A 21983-nucleotide genomic window follows, 5' to 3' on the forward strand; every position below is an offset into this window, starting at 1 on the left:
GGTCTAACCCAGCTCCCGTAACATGAATATCAAGGGAATAGCCAAAGTGTCTCGTTGTACTGAAATTTCCTTGCGACAATTACTGTCAGATCCAAATGAACTTGCAGCACTCATAATCATATTCAAGCAGATGTACTAAGGGTACATCCAAGGTGTATTTTGCTGGTATCAGCAACCAAGGCATTCACCTTGTATCTGAGGTTGGTGCTTCTGGAATGTGCTTGTGGCTGTTCCCTCAGATTTTCTCTGGCACCTTTTCCAGCTGTCTTTCTCCACTATCCTATCTCCAAGACATAAACCTTCCTTCCCTCTTTTGGTTCACTACCCACACAAAAGAATAAAACCAAATTCAGTTATAGGAAAATATTGTCACCAGACAGAATATTTCTTTATTAAGGTGAAGTATGATGCTGTTTAACCCAGAGAGAGTAATTTTATATTTTTATTTTGCTTGAGAAAAATTGAATTTGAGAATTCTCCCACTACTTAAATCATTTTAACCCAAAGCTGCTGTGGGACCTCCAAAATAATATGGGAACACTTTGATTATTTTTTTTTTCCACATTTGGAATGGCTTCTGCAGCAATTTTTTGCAACACTTTCCAGTAAGTTAAAACTCTTATCTCCTCTGTAATCACTTTTGGTTTCTTCCAGCCTTGGATCACTCCTTATGTTTTCAGTAACCATCATGCCTTATCCCTAATGATAGTGGCTTTATTTTATATGCGTTAATCTTAATACTGTTTCTCATCTGGAACAGCTATGGCGAGATGAAAGGAATAACACTGTCTTATTATTTCAGAAACACATGATCTGGCCTTTACTGGACTGATTTAGGTATTTTACAACCAGGAAACATGTTTGGAATTCTTTTACTGGTATCTCACCTTTTTCATAGTATTGGTCCATCAATTATATAAAAATTTAATTTTGTTTAATCTTCTTTCCTTGCTTATGACCCCTGAAATGTGGACAACCCAAGGGTCACCTCATGATAAGTGATTTTATCACCTTGTAGCAGTAAACTGACATTATGGTTTAGAAAGTCATACTTACCCTAGAGCATTTTTCAGTTACTCATGTTCTGTGAAAGGTCAGGTTTGTTTATTTGTTTGCTTGTTTTGCTGATTGGCTGGTTGGTATTTTTGTTTTTATAAGAATTTTATTTTTTTAAGGGCAGTTTTAGGTTTACAGCAAAATTGAAAAGAAGAAGGCTCAGAGGGGCCAGGTGTGGTGGTGCCTGTAATCCCAGCTCATTGGGAGGCTGAGACAGGCAGATCACAAGGTCAAGAGATCGAGACCACCCTGGCCAATATGGTGAAACCCCATCTCTATTAAAAATACAAAAATTAGCTGGGCGTGGTGGCATGCACCTGTAGTCCCAGCTACTTGGGAGGCTGAGGCAGGAGAATCGCTTGAACCTGGGAGGGGGAGGTTGCAGTGAGCCGAGATCACGCCAGTACACTCCAGCCTGGCAACAGAGCGAGACTCCATCTCAGAAATTTTCCATATACTCCCTGCTTCCCTCCCATCCCAGGCACAGCTTCCCTGATTGTCATCATCCTCTACCAGAGAGTACATTCATTACAAGTGACAGACCTACAGTGACACATCGTAATCACTCAAAATCCCAGAGTTTATCTCAAGGGCCACTCTTGGTGTTATACATTCTGTGGGTTTGGAAAAATGTATAATGCCAGGTATTCATCATCATAGTATCATTCAGAGGGTGTTCACTGCTCTAAGTCTTTTGTGCTCTGCCTACTCATCCCTGCTCCCAATCTCAAACCCCTGGTTTTTAAAATGTAGCAATGACTATTCATTCAATTTTTTTTTTTAAGACAAGGTCTCACCTTGTTGCCTAGGCTGGAGTACAGTGGTGTGATCATGGTTCTCTGCAGCTTCAACCTCCTGGGCTCAAGTCATCCTCCCACCTCAGCCTCCTGAGTAGCTGGGACTATAGGCACGACCACCGTATTTGGCTAATTGTGTTTTTTTTTGTTTGTTTTTACAGACAACACTATGTTGCCGAGACTGGTCTCAAACTCATGGGCTCAAGTTATTCTCCCACACTGGCCTCTCAAAGTGCTGAGATTATAGGCATGAGCCACTGCATCCAGTTTCAAATTGTTTTTATAAAGGGAAAATCTATCCAAAATATAAGATAACCTGCAATGTTTTTGGTAATTCTGCAGTGTCAAAGCAAGCCAGCAAATGTGTTATCACCCTATAATTAATTCCACTAATGCTGTCTCATTTACTTGCCAAATTTAAATTCAGTTCTATAAACATTTATTGAATCCCTACTACATAGTATGGGTAGTCCCTGCCTCTAAGGAATTTGCAGTTTAATGGCCATGAAGTAATGCACTCAACTAACAGTAATACTGGCCAGAATGGTATTATTGCTTTAATAAGCTATACTAGTCATAAAAACATCAACCCCTTACATTTTTATGGATATGGTGTAGAATACAGCTAAAGGGACCTTGGAAATCATCTGATTCAACCATTTCACTTTTCAGTAGAAATTTATCTTATTCTTTAGTAATGTTTATTTGTTACAGAAATTTAGAATATGTAAAAAAGCAGAAACAAGAAATTAAAACACCCATAGTTTCACCACCTCCACTCATGTGAATGTTTTGGTGTATTTCCTTCAAGTTTCCTTATCCATGTATTTTATTTTTTACATCTGTTAGGTAACATTGAATGTGTAATTTTGCATGCTGATTTTTTTCATAACATATCATGACATAATCCTTTCCCAATGCCATTAAAAACTCTTGGTAAACATTTTTAATGGCTAAATAATATTTAATCATTAGATCAACCATAACTTAGCCATTCTGCAATTTAGGTTGTTCATACTGTTTGATTATTAAATAGCTTTGGGCTTAAAACTTTATCAGGATAGAGTCTCTGAAGTAGGGTCACTAGGTCAAAAGTATATGAACATTTTTACGGCTCTTCCAAGGTAGTTTTAAATGCCATGTATTTTTCATGTTGCATTCAGATCTATCTTTACCATGGATTTCATTAGACTTTCCTTACACATACTTCAGGCTCTTCTGCCTTTTAATTGGCAAGGAAATCACCAGGAACTGATGATTTCCTGGAGGGGAGAGATAAGCAGAGTCATCAAAATCCACTCCTAAGAAGAAATGGAAACTTAACATAGCTAAGCTTTCGGTAGCACCCTCCTTAATTTGTGTTATCACCTTTTAAGGTTGCGTAGACCACTTGTAATCCCAGCACTTTGGGAGGCTGAGATGGATGGATCATTTGAGGTTAGGAGTTCAAGACCAGCCTGACCAACATGGTGAAACCCTGTCTCTACTAAAAATACAAAAATTAGCCAGGCATGGTGGTGGGTGCCTGTAATCCCAGCTACTCAGGAGGCTGAGGCAGGAGAATCACTTGAACCCGGAGGTGGAGGTTGCAGTGAGCTGAGATACTGCCACTCCACTCCAGTCTGGGCAACAGAGCGAGACTCTGTCTCTAAATAAATAAAGTTGCATACATCTTGACTCACACAACTATAGAAAGTTAATGGTTCCTTGCTTATGGAATTGGAGTGGGGAGAGACAAATTAAATTAGATTTGATTCATACATTTCTAGAAACTACTGAGTTTCTGGTAATTGTTAACAAGTTCAGGCAACACAGCTTCTTCTAATAGCTGTGAAGGATGTGAGTGGAATCATGAAAAAGAGATGGTCACTGCTGCTACAGATATGCCACCTTGGAGATGAGAGTTTATTTGGGGCTGAGCCTGAGGTTCTTTGCGGATATGCAATAAGATCAGAGGGTTCCATAGGGGTCCAGCATGGTTTGGCACATCTGAGATCAAAAGACCTACAGGATCTCCCAAGCTCAAACCAGGCCCCTGGGATCCTCTGAAGGGAGGGTATTGACACAGGCTGGTGGTCTGGAACTTCTGCAGACCCAGCCCCCAGTTCTGGGCTGAGCCAAGGCCAGGTCATAGCCTGACCAGCACTGGCTGCACAGTTGACTCAGAAGTGGCCCTGAGGTTGCCTGAACAGCTTTTCATTCTTCAGCATAGACAAGCAGAATGTGAAAGAGAATTAGTGACAGAGGTGCCAACTTTCCAGGGGCTCTGGTGTGCTTCCACCCCTTCACAGACTTGAAGATCCATAAATGTCCTCTCAGTCTTCACTGCTAAAAGATAAAGAAATCCATTTTTAACCTCTCATCAGAGAACCTCCTTTATGTGGTTCCCATGGATATTTTCTGATTGGTTTTCTAGCTTCTCCCATCCCTCCTAATTTGTGGAAACCAGTGTATAGTTTAGAGTCTCACCAGAAGCAACGAGAGACAGGCTTACCTCAGACACACCAGCTAGACTTTTCTCTTTTTGCAGCCTGAGTCATACTTTCTATTTTCTTACATTTTAAAACTGGTATAGACTAACTTGAGTTCTCTTGGGGCCCCTGGATTTTTCCCTGCCATGTTTTTACATAGTCTGTCAAAATCTATGCTATTTATAAAGCTTGGGTTTCCAGCTCAAATGTTGTATTTATGTGTTCCCTCACAAATTTGGATGATAAGATTACTGTTTTGTTAACTCAGCAGCCAGTTGGCTTACCACTGAGTTCCTATTTGTTCTTGATTTTCTTATCACAGATTCACTTTGTAGAAGATGCTTAAATTTAACCTTCTATTGCTTTTGCTGCTTTTAAATCCAAAGCATTGAGATGCTGTTTGTGTGAGTCCTCCAATCCTGTGGAAATGCCTCCAGACTGAGAAACTGCCCTGTGGATTATTGTAATTTCAAATGCAATAATATTAATGGACTAAAGACTCCACTGTGCATCTCAGCCATTCCCCCAAGTGAACCAGAGAGTTCATGTTTTGCAGATAAGACAGCTGAAAAGTTGGCTTGCATGGTTGTACCACCTTCTTTTTCTTCATATTCCCTTCAGGCACCCATCTTCACTTCTCAGTAGGAGTTTGAGTTCGAGATGTCAACCTCAAATGTGATTATTTTCACCCAAACAGAGTCCTGGCAAACAGATGTTGGTGGGGGAGTATGGGGAAGAAGTGGGGTCAAGCAGTGCTGGACTCTACGTAGAAGCTTCGTGAATGATTAATCAGTTGAGAAAAGCAATTTGGGGGGTTTGGAGATGATAAAAAATAAGATTAGGTAGTCCGGATGAAGGTCTTATTATTCAGGTAGACATTTTAATAGGTTTTTTTTTTTAAGGCAGAGGACCAAGTCAGTCCTTGGAATGAGTGCAAATTTTATTGTGTCAATAGAAGTCCATGGCGACATACTGGATATGCACTTTGGATTTATGAATGTAGTTCAGCATGAAAACTAGCATGTGAATGCATGGATTTTGTAAATGTTGATGATAACCATGAAGATATATTAAATGGGAGTATTCTTACAAGAAGGTTACAACTAGTTGAGGTTCCTAAGGGTTATATCTTAGGTCTTTTCCCATCTCTCATTAGACATTCACTCTCAGTGGCCTCATTTACTGTGGAGGCTTCATGCATAAGCCATTGGTGATGATTCCCAAATCCATGACCACCCCAGATCTCTCTTCTAAAGCCTGACACCTTATATCCAGCTGTCCACTAGACACCTCCCCTTGAATGTCCCAGCAGCATTAAAACCAAAATTCAATGCGTCTCTCTCTACATTGATCTTGCTTCTTCCCTTTGTTTCTTATGAAGAAGGCATTCACTCCATTACTAAAGATAGAAAATTTAGAGTCATCCTTGACTCTCCTCTTTCCCCACCCTCCAATGTTCAGTCAATGAGTTGTGTCCATTCCACCTTCTAAACTATAAGCTCTATATCTCTAAGCTCTATTTAGGGACCACATTAGAGCCGTAATCTCAGTGCCTGGCACAGGGATCAGTAAATAATTATTGAATTAATGAATAAAAGAGTGGCATTTCCATTTCTATAACCTCTTCTGTAGTTCAGGCCACCATGGGTTCTCACTGACTTATTAATTCACAATTTAGAAATACCACAGTTGAAATATCCTAACACACCTCCTTCTTCTAGGATAGCAGTACCCACCCCCAGCGTCACTGTAGTTCATTTTCCACTCTGCAGCCAGTGGATGTAAATCAAGGATCTGATCACGATCATGTCTCTTCTGATGATGACCTGGTTTACAACTATTGTTCTGGAACACTCTCAAAAATGTCATAGTATATTGTCTTCTAGTCCCTGTTTGTCATATTTGTGATAGTGGGGGAAATGATTCTGTGTTCCTTTGACTAAAAGTTTATTCTAGGACAGGATTTGGGGTTGGTACACACTGTCAATTCCAGGAAGTCTTGCAGGTGATAATATGGCAAAACAAAGCAAAGAACAGCTGCTTTCTAGCCTTATCAAGCAGTTGGGGCTACTTTTATTTTAACTATGTAACAGAGATTGGTTTTAAAGTTATTTGCTTTGAAGTTAAAATTAAATTTATTCTCATTATTCTAAGATACTAGATGGTTTAATTTCCAGATTCTATTTTCATACTAATAAGAAACACAAAGTATCTCATACTTCCAATATAATTATATGTATTGTATTATTTGTAAATTTGAAATTGCATGCTTTTAGATGGTAATTTTTACATTGTTATTTGATTTACCAAAAAAAATCCTAACATCATAGCATTTTGTTCCACATGTATTGACTAGAAAGGAGTTCTGAATCTATTTAAGAGTCTATGGACATTATTAAATTAAATGAAAGGTTAATTTTTCTAAATAGAAATTGCTTTAGTGTTTTTCTGATGACAAAACAATACATAGCTGGGTGTAGTGGTATGCCCCATAGTTCTAGCTACCCAGGAGGCTGAGGCAAGAGGATTGCTTTAGCCCAGGAGTTTGGGGCTCTATTGTGCTATTATTGCACTTACGCTCTACACTCTAGCCTAGGCAATGTAGCAAGACCCCGTCTCTTAAAACAAAACACACACACAAACAGAACAATACACATTCACTGGAAATATAACGAAGAAAATAAAAATCTTCTATAACATTACTTTTAGGATATTGTGTTAAATCTTTTAAGGTATATATTTCTATATCTAGACTTTTTATCTTCCTGTATATATAGTCATGTCAATGCGGCATTTTTTTTTTTTTTTTTTAAATTTGAGACAGAGTTTTGCTCTGTCACCCAGGCTGGAGTGCAATGGTGCGGTCTCAGCTCACTGCAACCTCTGCCTCCCGGGTTCAAGCGATTCCCCTGCCTCAGCCTCCCAACTAGCTGGGACTACAGTTGCACATCACCATACCTGGCTAATTTTTTGTATTTTAGTAGAGACAGGGTTTCACCATGTTGGCCAGGATGGTCTCGATCTCCTAACCTGGTCTCGATCTCCTGACCTGCTTCAGCCTCCCAAAGGGTTGGGATTATAGGCATAAGCTACTCACCTGGCCAGCTTTTTTAAAAAAAATGAAAATAGTGTCATTCAGCACTATGGCTTTAAAATGTGTTTTCCGCTTGATAAGCTTGGGACTTACAGGGAGAAAAATGGGTAAAGTAGATTTTTAGGAAGTTGTGTTTTGGGTGTTATAATTTCCCCTTCTTCATCCCCATTAGGAAAACATCTATACAAACTTGTATTAATATTATAAGCTGGGTATGGTGGCTCACACTTGTAATCCCAGCACTTTGGGAGGCTCACACAGAAGAATTGCTTGACCCCAGAGTTTGAGACCAGCCTGGGCAACATAGTGAGATCCTACGTCTACAAAAATAAAAAAAAATAATTTAAAAAACCCACTTGTATTGCTCTTTGAATCAGTCAGGATTCATTTGCAAGGCTCAGAAACCCCTTGTTATTTTAAGCAAAAAAAGTTTGATTTTTAAAAATCAGTGTTTGCAAGATTATTGGAAGATCTAGAAGAGTGGCCTATAGGTGGGCCTCCAGAAATAAACCTGAACTGATGAACTGGACTGTCAGGGGCTGCCTCTGTCCCATGATCAGGAAGATAAAGAATCAGAAATCAGCCACTGGAATGACGGATTCCGTAGACACTTCACCCTAGCTTATGTTTGGGGACAGTCTTGTCACCCCCACTAATATTGCCTCAAGAGTCACACAATTTTTTGGCTTGATTCATACTGCCAAAAAAAAAATGAACATCCTGCATCCCTGTGTCTGGCATCTGTATCCTCACTAAACTCATGGCCTATATACCAGAACTAAAAGACAAAGTCTTCATGACTATGCTCGCCATTGGAAATCAGATTTTCTCTGCCTCACCTCTGTCTTCTAAAGGCCATGCACTGTTCTCATGACCTGCTAATTCATGGGAGTGTAGGGCTGTTTGTTGTTTTTGTACAAGTTGGTGTGAACAAAGTTCACAATATCTGGTTCAAAGGGAAGCTTGAACACAGCAGGCAAAATGACATTTTTGCCAGAGAACTCTCCCTTTTTGGAGTCTACTGCTTTCAGAGAATGAGCACATAGCATGGCAGGAAGAGAAGTTTTAGGGTACTGACAGCTGTGGCCCTGATACCCAGAGTCTGAGGTCATGGGACTCACTGTTCTGGCTAGGGTGGTTTTGGAAATATGGGTTGTGAAGGCTGTTTGTTTGCACCAACAAAAACCTGACGCCACTGGCACTGTAGAAAGAATGCAACCCAAAAATGATATGCTATTTGCTCTATTGTGGCTGCCTCAGCCTTACCAATGCTGGTCATGTCTAAAGGTCATTGTATTGAGGAAATTCCTGAACTTCCTTTGGTGGTTGAAGGCTACAAGAAGAACCAGTAGGCTGTTTTGCTTCATAAGAAACTTAAAACCTGGAATGACATCAAAAAGGTCTATGCCTCTCAGCAAATAAGAGCTGGCAAGGACAAAATTAGAACCCATCATCGTATCTGACACAGGATACCCTGCATCATCTCTAATGAGGATAATGGTTTCATGAAGCCCTTCAGAAACATCCCTGGAATTACTCTGCTTAATGTAAGCAAACTGAGCATTTTGAAACCTGCTCCTGGTGGGCATGTGGGATGTGCACTGGACTGAAAGTGCTTTTTGGAAGTTAGATGAATTGCATGGCACTAGGCATAAAGCTGCTTCCCTCAAGAGTAACTATAATCTTTCCATGCACAAGATGAGCAATACAGACGTTAGCAAAATCTTGTAAAGCCTAGAGATCCAAAGAGCCCTTCAAGCAGCAGGCAAGCGGATTCATTGCAGAGTCCGAAAGAACCCACTGAAAAATCTGAATATCATGTTGAAGTTAAACCCATATGCAAACACCATGTATCAGGATACCATTCTTTGCCAGGGTAAGAATCACAAACTCTGGGGGATAAGGTAGCAGCAGCAGCACCAGCAGTAGCACTGGAGGCTTAATCAGGTGAGAAGGGGGTTGCAGGAAGAAGCCTGTGGTAGGAAAGATAGAAAAAAAAGGCTATTGGTGTTAAGAAGCAGCAGAAACCTCTGGTGGGGAAAAAGGCAGCAGCTACCAAGAAAACAGCAGCTTAAAAGAAGCCAGCAGAAAAGAAAGCTACCACAGAGGAAAATAATCCTGCTGCATAAGCTTTTAAATGTTTATTCCATAAAGATCAAATAATTTTGGATACCTTATTTTTAATAAGGACCTGATCAAAGAGGCAGTGAAGGAAAAGAAAAGTTTATGCATCTAACTGGCAGATCTGAAATCAAATCTGGAGCTCTAGCTCAAGGGAATCTAGGAAATGTGATGTTTAGCAGTCCAGCCTCTGTAGTGTAGGGCAGTCCAGGCCCCCCAGTCAGGAAGCTGGAATTGGATATTGATGACCACCGTTATAGCTCACATCAAGGCTTTGGATACTGGACTTGTATTCCTTTTGGATGTGTCACTATAGAAAGAAAAGCTTCAAGGGTCAGGCATATTGTGACTTGTGCCTGTAGTCCCAGCTACTCCGGAGGCTAAGGTGGGAGGATTGCTTGAGCCCAGAAGTTCAAGGCTGCAATGAGCTATGCTCACACCACCACACTCCAGCCAGGGTGGCAGAGTGAGACCCTGTCTCTATTTAAAAAAATAAAAAAGAGCTTCAAAGCAAGATAAAGAGGAACAATTTATCTGGAAGGGTAATATATACCACTATAATTTATTTAACATATTACTATTGCCAGTTATTATTTTTTCTGTTTTTTCACATTAACAATGTCTTAATAAATGGCTCTTATCAGAGTCACTATTAGCCCCCTCTGTTTTGCTAAACACAATGGTCAGTTCTCAGTCCTCATGTTGCTAATCTCAGTGATCACAGTAGACAGTTCTTAGGCCTCATGTTAAACTCGGAGATCAGTTCTCAGGCCTGGCTTACACCTGTGTAATCTCAGCAATTTGGGAGGCCAGTGTGGCAGGATTGCTTGCATGCAAGAGTTTGAGACCAGCCTGGGCAACTTAGTTAAACCCTATCTCTAAAAAAAAAAAAAATTTTTTTTTTTTAGATTAGCCAGGCATTAGTCCCAGTTACTCGGGAGGCAGAGTGGGAGAATTCCTTGGGCCTGGGAGGTTGAAGCTGCAGTGGGCCGATATCATACCACTGTGCTCCAGCCTGGGTGGCAGAGTGAGACCCTGTCTCTTTAAAAAAAAAAAAACTTCTAAGGCCTTATTTTCCTTGATCTGTCATGACACTTGACGTGACTGCTCATTCTCTTCATAAAACACCTTCTTTACTTGGTTCCAGAACCTCATGCTCTCCTTGTTTTCCTTTTAGCTCCCCTGCTCACTCTGAGTCTTCCTATTGGTTCCTCCTCATCTCTTCATCTCTTAGAGGTGGGTGCCTCTTAGTCCTGGGACCCCCTCTCTTCTTTGTGTACTCCTTTGTTCATCTCATCCAATCTTATGGCATTAAATACCCTGAACTCCAAACCCATGTATCCAGCAACTTTCTGGATAAGATGTATTTTTTCATTAAGACAGGCTCTGGCTCTGTTGCCCAGGCCAGAATGCAGTGGTACAATCTCAGCTCACTGAAACCTTCACCTTCTGGACTCAGGCCATCCGTCCACCTCAGAAGCTGGGACTACAGGTGTGCACTGCCATACTTGGTTAATTTTTGTATTTTTTGTAAAGACGGGGCTTCGCCATCTTGCCCAGCCTGGTCTGGAACTCCTGAGCTCAAGTGATTCTCCCACGTCAGTCTCCCAAAGTGCTGGGATTATAGACATGAGCCACGACACCTGCCAAGTTGTACTTTTAGATGCTTTATAAACATCTCAAACTTCACAGGTCTAAAACTGAACTTCTGCTCATTTCCACTAATATATCCCACTCACAGCCTTCATCTCAGGTCATGGTACCTTTATCCTTCCATTTGCTTAGGACAAAAACTTGGCGTCATCCTTGTCTTCTCTCTTTATCTTATCTTCATTGATTTTACCTCTAAAAATATCCACAATCCAACTGTTTCTCCCATCTCCACTGCTTCTTGCTGGTCCAAGCCACTGTTATTTTCTCTTGGACTATTGCCCAAACTCCTAAATGGTCTCTGTGCTCCCACCTTTGTCTCCTTAGAGCCTAACAGATCATGTCCCTCCTCTGCTCAGAACACTCCACTGAATTTCCACCTCACTCGGGATAAAAGTCAAAATTCTGACAACAACCCACAAGGCTGTCTTTGACACCCACCCCCACAGCCACCATCTCTCTGATTTCTGTCCTGCCATTCTCACCCTCGCTCACGTGGCTCCAGCCTCCTTATAAGCACACCTGTCTGTAAGCGTCTTGGCAGCTCCTGACCCCTCTGCTTAGAATGCTCCTCTCCCAGATATTCACAAGGCTCCCTCATCTCCCTTAAGACTTTATTTGGCCATCACCTGCGTAGTGGGGCTTTCCCTAATCACCCTATATAAAGTTACAAACTAATCTCCCCTCGAGCTCTTTGAACCTTCCTTCTCTACCATAGCACCTTGCTCTTGCGTGCTTGCTTGCTTGCTTGCTTGCTTGCTTGACGAGTCTTGCTCTGTTGCCAGGCTGGAGTGCAGTGGCGTGATCTTGGCTCCACTGCAACCTCCAACTCCTTGGTTCAAGCGATTCTTCTGCCTCAGCCTCCTAAGTAGCTGGGATTACAGGCACGCACCACCACACCCAGCTAATTTTTGTATTTTTAGTAGAGACGGGGTTTCACCATGTTAGCCAGGATGGTCTTGATCTCTTGACCTCGTGATCCTCCCGCCTCAGCCTCCCAAAGTGCTGGGATTACAGGTGTGAGCCACCACGTCTGGCTGCACTTTCTAATAAACTATATAACTTCTTTCTTTTATTGTATGTCCCTTCCTCAATAGGAAAATAGATTTTTAATACTTGGTTTATTATAGGAATATCAGTGCATGGATTTTTAATACTTGGCTTATTATTGAATTATCAGTACAGGGAACAGTGTCGGGGTACATGGTAATCATTCATTGAGTATTTGTTGTGTGAATCAGTTTTCTTACATATGTACCATTGTGCACTCGTCTGATTATTAGGAATGAAACCCAAGAGTCAAAAGCTATGCACAAATTGCCGAGAAGGTTTTTTCCCTCTCTGAGTCTGCTTGCTAGGGAATCAGAAAGGTTTTAACAATTTGTTCTCCCACCAAGGGTCTGTGGGAATGTCATTTTCCTGCCACCCTCACTAACTCCACGCCCTAGTCACACTGGTCTTTCCATTCCTTGATCTTACCATGTTTGTCCTCTCTTGATGCATCTCATTGACTATTTCCTCTTCCCAAATACTCTCCGGCCACTCCTTTATCTGGCTTAATTCTTCTTCTTATTTAGGATTCACTTAAAGTGTCTCTTCCTTGGAGAAGGCCTTGCCTCACCATCCGCTATAAACTAGCCTGTCAGTCACTCCATATCACATCCCTGTGTTTTAGTCTCATTACAGCATGAATCACTTCCAAATGTTTTCTTATGTGTATATTTATTTATCTATGCTTCGTTTTTCTAAAATGTAAGCTTCATGAGAGCAGGAGCTTATCTTTTTCAACACTATCCACACTATCTGCAGTAAATGTGTGTCTGATAATAGCATCAATCCTGGGTCTTTTTTTTTTTACGTTATTATCGATTTGCTAAGAGAACATGGCTATAACATGAATTATTTTTCTGAATTCAAGTGCTAAGGTGATCTAGAAGTTTAAATATTCTGTTAGCATATTGTTTTAGATATGTTATATCAGATTTTTATATTACTGATAAATTACATAACTTCCCAAGTTTCTGAAACCTGTTTTCTCATTTATGCCAACATTTTGCAAGATTTGGACTCAAGTACTGTTTTTTGCTTTTTGTCTCCACAGCTTTTGGAGAGAACAAACAGTGGATTTGAAGAATCAGATTCCGGTGCTACCAAGAGTCCACTCCACTTAGCTGTAAGTGAGATGCCGTGGGCGGCTTCATCTGTTACACAAAGAACATAAGCATTCTTAAAACTAGACTTCTCTTAAAATGTAAGCATAGTAACACAGTGATGAGTGGTAATGAAAGTAGTCCATGGTTGAAGGTGCAGGCTGTGGAGAGAGACCGCCTCACCTTCTAGTCTCGGCTTCATCTGCTGGTGATCTCAAGACATATGACTTCCCTGTCTTGAGCCTCAGTTTCCCCATCTGTAAAATGAGGGCAAATGAAAAGAGATAATGCACCTAGAGCTCTTACCACAGTATTCCTAATAAATTCTTGTTATAAAGTTTAAGTCTTTAAAATTCAAAGGATATACTTCAGTTTAAAAGACTTGATTAGAGATAACAATATACAAGTAGTGAACCTATGGCTAAGTGAATCCCACAGTTAAAAACTGGCAGGATGTTTAAACATAAACTTACGAGAGCAAGATGAACACATGCAGAGCTGCAGCTGTGACCTTCTGCCTGGACTTGAAAATAGGGTGTCGAAGGAAGTCTGAGGTTCTCATTCTTGTACTGGGTGAGATCTGGGAGGGGAGGGAAGAAGAGTTATTTTATCACCAGTAAAGCATCCTCTCCACATCTCAGTAATTGAAGGCAAATGCAACAGCTCAGAGTGATGATCCCCAAACTCTTCATGGGAGTGACCATGGTGGGAAGTGCACCCACCACTCTGTCTCACATTGTGACCTAGCAAGAGCTGGCCATCAGCAGCTGCTCCCTAGGAATCCTGCTGACTGGCAGCCACACCCAGCAACAGCCAGCTCACCTGCCCGATATGCTCATGTGGCCCTTGGTGCTGCTGAATTGTGAGCACTTGGTTCAAGGCCACAAAGATGGTGTTGGGACGCTTCTTTGCTTTGTAAAACCCAGGACACCAGGAAGAATGGGAAGGCGCTGGGTTTCTTTGTTTAACTGTAGTTATGACATTTCACATTATACCATATGTACATAAGCATTTCTTCAGTGTCGTTCTGATGAAAAATTGACATGAAGATTTTGGGGAGAAGAGAGGAGTGTTTTATTAATCGACATACAGAGGAGTTCAGGCAAGGAGAGAGGAGACAAGGCCATCACACAAGGATTGGGAGTATCTAGAGCTGATTGTATGTGTGGAGCCCTCCCTTCACTTCCTGTCTCCCCACATACAGCACACCTGCTGATACCCACTCACACATCCTCTGACACCCACCAACACAGCCCCTACATACTCATACACACATGCATTTTGAGTCCAGTGAAATCAGGGTAAACTGTGCATCAGTCTTTGTTCCCAGAGATGGCCTTACTGTGGAAAAGGTGGGTGAGTAGTGGAATATTTTTACATATAAAGCTGCATGCCAGTTGTCCCTTAGTACAGGTTGCTTGCTAGAATCCCTGCCCCCCTGCCTGGGGAAGTTACCCCAACGCTGAGCACTCACAAACATAGCACTAAGGCCCCTGGAGAGTACTTTGTGGAGGATTATCTCAGAAGTCTCAGGCCCTAGAAAAGTGGGTTTGACTGCATTGCCAAGCCTGCTACTCATCTGAGAAGAGTTTCTTGGCTTCCAAAAACTCTATCATCTCTCATTCTTCTTTTTATCCACAGTGTATTTGTTGAGTGCTTATTGTATACTCTGCCAAACTCTATGGGTTGCTGGTTGTATAAAGACAGGGTGGTGATAGCATTTAAAAGAGGTGGGCTTTGGTGGTTCTGCAGCTGACAGAGGCCCAGGAAAGATACATCAAGTGGAGATCCCAGCTGCCATTCTTTTCACTAGCAACTCACCTGGACATGGTTTCCCCATCTGTAAGTTAAAGGAAAGCTGTTAGTTAAGCATCTCAAAGACCCTTTCCAACTTGTTAATTTATTTAATTGTTTATCATGTGATCTTAACCAAATACCTTACCCCTTGTGTCTCAGTGTCCCTACCCATGATACGCGAATAGCAGTACCTCAATATAGGGCCATTGTGGAGATGGCATGAGTTAATGGATGCAACACAATTAGAACAGTGCCTGGCACATATGTGCCATGAGCTGGCTTCTTCATTATCACTACTAACATCATATAACATCATTATTAACGTCATCTTTTCATCCAACATACGCTGACTGTGAATAGTGCCAAGCACTGTTTGAGTAGCTGGAGATATTGCAGTGAACAAAATCCCACCTCTGCCCTTGCAGAGTACCCAGTCTAGGGAGACAACAGGCAAGGAAATATCTCACATGACAGATGGTAATAAGTGCTGCAGGTGCTACAGAGAAAGTAAAATGGGATCAGGGAGATAGAAGGTGTTGAAGTGGTAAACAAGGTGCTTATTTATTTATTTATTTATTTAAGAGGTGGAGTCTCACTACATTGCCCAGGCTGGTCTCAAACTCCAGGGTTCAAGTGATCCTCCTGTCTGAACCTCCTGAGGAGCTGGGATTGCAGGCATGAGCTGCTGCACCTGGCAGGGTGCTACTTTACGTAGCATAGAATCTCATATTTGTACAGAGACCTTAAGAGCTACGCATGTTGATATCTGACAGAGGAGTGTTTGGGGCAGAAGTGCAAAGTCACTGAGGGAGCACATGCTTGGCATGTCCATAGAACAGGAAAGAAGCCACTGTGGCTGGAGCAGAGTGGAGAGGAGAGAGTAGCTGGGGGTGATGCCTCACATGTTGTGGAGGGAGCCAGGTAATCACAGGGACTTCCACTCTGAACCAAATAGGAAACTGTTAGGAGGGTTTTGAGGAAACAGATTGACATGATATGACTTTTGTTTCAAAAGGATCTCTTTGGTTTCTCTGTTGAGTCAAAATTGCAAGGGAACAAAAGCAGAAGCAAGGCAAACCAGGCTACAGGTGATGACCATGACTTTGACCAGGGTGATTACGGTGGATTCCTTCTAAAGTTATTTTCTTTTCTCTCTAAAAACTAACACTTTAGAAAATTATTTGCTTCAAGGACCCCAAAAGTATGCCCATTACCCTCTCTAGGGGCCTCAGTAGCAATTAACTTGATAAAACCCAAGGCACATAATTTCTTAGGTGGAAGAACTCTAGCAGTGTAATGGAACCAGATGCCCCCCAAACCCTGACTGCCACAAGAAACCCAACCTGCCTTGAGTTACTGTTTCCCAGCTGAATTACTCAAATCTCCAGGGTTATTAGCCCAATGAATTTCGTAAGCATTTCATCCACTTGAAAAAATTAACTTAAGAAACAGTGTTATGCAAATGAAAGGCTCCAGCTGTCAAGATTTCCAGACAGATCCATTGTTCTCATGGACTGTTGAGATCCCAATTCTTTCTCCTCATTGTCTTTAGTTCCTATCTTACAAGGTCTAGAGAAATTAATCATGTTTAAGAAATATTTGTTACCTAATAAGGATTTTTAAAGGTATTGCTTAAAACAATTTAAAATGTTTAATATTTCTAGTGAAGACTATACTTTATGCATAGTAAAATTCAGGAGCTACAAATTAGATTAAAGAAACAAGGCAAACTACAGATCACACTTGTCCAACCCCTGGCCCAAGTGCCGCATGTGGCCCAGGATGGCTTTGAATGGGGCCTAACACAAATTTGTAAACTTTCTTAAAACATGATGAGGTTCTTTTTTTTTTTTTTTTTAGCTCATCAGCTATCATTAGTGTATTTTATGTGTGGCCCAAGACAATTCTTCCAGTGTGGCCCAGGGAAGCCAAAAGATTGGACACCCCTGCTATAGATAAGTCTGGCCTCTCCATCATTCTGTCTGAAGAGTGTTTTTAAATAACTGGTATAGAAGAAAGTATGGGTTGAAATTTTAAAGCTTTCCTAATTGCCAGCAGGGTTCGCTCCATTTTATTTTAGTATTGGGTCTCTTTAACTTAAGCAAGTTAAGTCCAAGTTTAAGTGACAGACTCAAGCCTGGGATCAAGTGTTGCAGCCTGAGACGCACACTGATGTAGGCACCCCTCTTATCTCAAGCTTTACACGAAGTGCTCCTGAGTTGGCTTAAAATCACCTGTGCAGCTGGGCGTGGTGGCTCATGTCTGTAATCCCAGAACTTCAGGAGGGCAAGGCAGGCAGATCACGTGAAGCCAGAAGTTTCAGACCAACCTGGCCAACATGGTGAAACCCCATCTCTACTAAAAATAAAAAAATTTTAAAAATTAGCTGGGCATGGTAGTGTGCACCTGTAATCCCATCTACTGGGGAGGCTGAGGCAGGAGAATCACTTGGACCCAGGAGGTGGAGGCTGCAGTGAGCTGAGATGGTGCCATTGCACTCCAGCCTGGGTGACAGAGTGAGATTCTGGCTTAAAAAAAAAATTGCCTATGCCCTGACCAAAACTGCAGGAAAGGTATATAGCAATTCATTATACTATTCTCTGTTCTTTATGTTTGGAATTTCCCATAATAAAAGGTTAAGGAAACATATACCTTATGGCCATGGTGCATCCTTTCCATATTCACTAGTGAAAAGCCTCACCTCCTTGGGCTCTGGGAGTCAATCTGGTCCACCTTTGAAACCCAGTTCCTCCACATTAGGCTGTGTAACCATGGGAGAGCTGGGTATCATCTCTGCCCTTCTGTGTCATCCTGGGCAAATTGGGAGTAACAGAAGCAGCCAAAGCATGGGTTATTTTGAGAATTCAATGAGGCAATGCGTGCCCAGTATTGCCTGACACACAGCAAGTGCTCATCAAATTTAGCAATTGCTTCGGATTTTAGGTTAGAATAGAGGCTTACTATCCTGTGCAGCTATGGTTTGCATAACAAGGATAAAAAATTTAGACATATCTATTAGCAATTTATTTTAGAAATGTGTTCTCCTGTCTCATGCCAGGCAGTGTGTATAGTAAAAGAGCAAGAGTCTAAAGGTCAGGCCAGAAGCATACCTTCTTGCTCCATAGTGCCGCCCAAGCTACTGCATTTCTGTGTTGCGCCTTCTATAGAAAGGGTTTAGGCTTCTGATTCAATATCTGTTATTCAACTCTGTCGCATTATTTAATCTCTACTCCACATAGAGACAAGAGTATTTTGTTTGGAAGTCAACTAAATGGAATTACTGGGGAAAATTGTAAGATGGTGCCTAAAAGCATGAGTTTTAGTAGTGACAGATTCTGGGTTCAGAATCCTGACTTTGTCACTTACTAAGTGATCTTGCACAAGTTAATTAACATTGCTTGTTTTGGGTTTTCATCTATAAGAACGGATGTTTGGGATTTATGCTAAAATGTTCAAAACAGTGCCCAAAACATAAAAAGCCCTCAAAAAATAATTACTATTTTAAAAATATGTTTCTACCACAAATAGTAATAAATATAGTAGTCATCATATTCATTCTTTTATTCATTAAATAAGTATTGAGTGTCTACTGTGTACAGGCATGATTCTAGAATACAGCAGGAACAACCCACATCAAGTCACTTCAATCATAGACAATAAGCAAATCAATAGATATCCATTGATATCTGTTTTGTGCTCTGAAGCAGAAGAGAGCAGGATAAGTAGGGTGGAGAGTGTCTGGGAATATGTGTGAAGTGGAGGACAGAGCCTATTTTATATTTTACATGGGCTGCTCTGGGACGCCCCCCTGATTAGGTGATATTTGAGCAGAGTTACTGGAAGAGCTTTCCAGGCAGAGAGGGCAGAAAGCACAGATGCAGTGGCCCAGAGGGGGATGTACAGTTGTTTAACTTGCAGCTGGAACAGAGTGAGTGAGGGGACATACTGAAGTGAGGATAGCGGGAGGCCAGATTCTGGGGGCCTGATTGGTCATGGAAAGTTTTGGATGTTGGTATCAGTGAAGGAAGACGTCACAGGCTAGTTTTTTAAGCAAGGAGTAATGTGATCCAGCTTAGTTTACAAGATTTCACCTAATGGTTGCATTAATAACAGATTGCTGGGGGACAAGGATAGGAAGGGAAGCTTTTGGTGTAATCCTGGCAAAACAGGTTGATGACACAGTGAGAAGTGGACAGATTCTGGATGTATTTTTAAAAAAGAATAGAGATAATGGTGCCCTGAAAGTGGCACTGACACAGCACTTTGTGAGAATTAGGCCAGATTCCTGGCGGATGCCTGAGAACCTAATGACAGCTCCATGGGAGTTAGCAAGTGTGTCCCTTGCTTTCAGCAGACACTTCCCTGTACTAGGGCAGCAAGGAAGGGGGGGAAGGGCTATTTTTCAGCACCTACTGGCCCTATTATCCCAGGCCCCTTCCTTGTTGAGGGCTATAGCTCTGGGTTTAATAGGAGGGAAGACAAAGACAACTGTAAGGTTTGGAGCCTGAACAACTAGAAGAAGAAAGTTGCCATTTACTGAGATGGTAAAAGCTGCAGATGGAGCAAGTTTTGGGAAGAAAATTTTGGTTTGAGATGATGCCTATTAGACATTTAAGGGGGAACATCAATAGGCAACTGGACATACAAGTTGAGAAGTCAAGGAAGAAGGGTCTGGGATATGAATTTGGGATTCATCAGCATGAGTTGTTATACCACATGTTATAAATGATATGTAGGTTTAATATGTAACATAGTAACCAAAAATCATTCACAAAAATAATGTAATGAGAAAAAATTTTTTAATGTATCAGTACTCTTAATTCCTATGTTTCCTTTCCAATCTAGTTTTTGTTATTGTCATTGTTAACACATAGGAAGAAACATTCAAACCATATTTTAAAAGGTAAGGTAAAATAAGTCCATGCATTTATTACTCTACCTCCTGGTTCTAGCAATAACTATCATTGATACTTCTTTTGTATCTTTCTACAAATCTTTTATGAATATAGAAGTATATATATGTATGTTTGTATATATATTATATATTTGCTTTGTATATAAATGAGGTCATACTTTAAGTACTGTTTGCAACTTCGTTTCTCTTTTTAAAAAGTTTGATAGATTTTGTTAAACCACAAATGTCGCACCAAACTATACTCTCACCAACAGAGAATATGATTGCTTTTTTCAGTGTCCTACCTAATACTGGGTGTGACCAAACTTTAATCATTGCCAATCTGGTAGTTGAAAAATGGTACTTTAAAAATTTACATATTTCTTCACAGATTTATTGATGTTTTATATTTCTTTTTCTATGAACTGCCTTTTCATGCCTTTTGCATATTTTCCTAGTTTTTAAAAATGGTTTCCAAGACTTCTTTATATCTAAGGAAATTAGTCTTTTGTCTGTGCCAAGCCTTTTTTCTAACAAATTATGTCTTGATTAATAGCTGCAGTAGAAAAATAAAAAGCACAGGTGACATAAGAGGAGACTTTGGTTGCTGAAGACACTGGAGTCAGGCTTTTCCTCTCTATTTTTTTTTTTAATTCTGAGTTTTTGTTTTTCATTTGAAGGTGTTCTTAATGCTATTAAATTCACAAATATGCCAATTTAAATACCCACTCCTATATCTAAAGCACACATTGCAAACATACAAATATCTAATTCCTTCGCTTGTCAATGCCCATTCAGATCATGGTTTGGAAATGGGGAGAGTAGGTTCCCTTTAAACCGTAAGTCACAATTGTTCTTTACAGTTAACTTTAACAAAATTCATACAAAATAGTAATTAGTAGTGATCTTCTTTACTTGTTAACTCACAAGGAAACACCTTCAAAACTGCATTTTAAGTTTTTATACTAAAATATAGAAAAACTGAATTACACAAATATTGAAAGTTAAAAATGCCTTAATATTTTATTCCTTGTACCACTACCCCAGTTTACAGGACAATATAACTGATGTAATGAAAACAAAAAGATAAAGCTACAACAGATGAAAGACTTCAGGAATATACATCTAAATGGCACTACATTGCATTAATTAATAGCTACACTTTTTGCAAACTGTGGCAGTGGCAGTCCTGCACAGAAGGGTTTCCTGTTTAAGCTGCAGTATCTTTTCTGACTATGGATGATCATTCCTTCTGTGGCAGATTTTTACCGTTCCTCTAATGCATTTAGGATGATTGTCTCAAAGTAACCTGCAGCTCTCCTGACAACTCCTCGCTCGCTCTCCTGCTAAAAACTGTAGCCCCTTTCTGCTGTTTTTAGAAACTTCTGCTACCTTATCCACTACTTCCTCCCTCAGATCCATAACCACCACCATAGGGACTACCTGAGCTACTTCCACCAAAACCACCCCCTTTCATTAATCCAAAATTTGATTGCTGTTGTCCACTATAATTTCCAGAATCATTATTGTTCCTGCCACCACCACAGTTATCACTGCCCGAGTTACTTCCTTCATTGTAACCATCATGTCTTCCACTACCATATCCACCACCTTGATTTCCATATCCTGGTCCACCACCACCGTAGCCCCCTCTATCACTAGAACCAGGACCGCCATCATAGGTGTCACTATCACCTCCAAATCCATTACATCCACCATCACCTCCTCCATAACTATCTCTGCTGCCACCACCTCCACCACCTTAGATAGCCCTTTTCTTCCACCAAAGTTTCTACTAAAGCCAAAATTACTTCCTCCACCTCCAAAGTTTCCTCCACCACCCGTAAAATTGCCAGATCCACCTCTATAAGCTCTTCGCAATCCAGCAGACCGCATCTCTCATCTAGAGTGGGCCTTTTTCACTTCACAGTTATGCCCATTAATGTTGTGGTA

At 40.9% G+C, this 21983-nt stretch overlaps 1 protein-coding gene and 1 pseudogene across 7 annotated transcripts in view; both read left to right on the top strand.

The window, feature by feature from the left end:
• ANKRD44 (ankyrin repeat domain 44) overlaps positions 1-21983 on the top strand; it is a 335610-nt gene that overhangs the window by 285595 nt on the left and 28032 nt on the right. For all 7 annotated transcript variants that reach the window (XM_032277674.1, XM_032277673.1, XM_032277675.1 and 4 more), the window contains one exon: positions 13291-13362. In XM_032277674.1, coding sequence (XP_032133565.1) covers positions 13291-13362 — 72 coding nt within the window. The remainder of the gene's footprint in view (positions 1-13290; positions 13363-21983) is intronic.
• On the top strand, positions 23-10411 carry LOC116551544 (annotated as a pseudogene).

This window comes from Sapajus apella, unplaced genomic scaffold, assembly GCF_009761245.1.
Source record: "Sapajus apella isolate SASKATOON/1434 unplaced genomic scaffold, GSC_monkey_1.0 scaffold10, whole genome shotgun sequence".
NCBI classification, from domain to species: domain Eukaryota; kingdom Metazoa; phylum Chordata; class Mammalia; order Primates; family Cebidae; genus Sapajus; species Sapajus apella.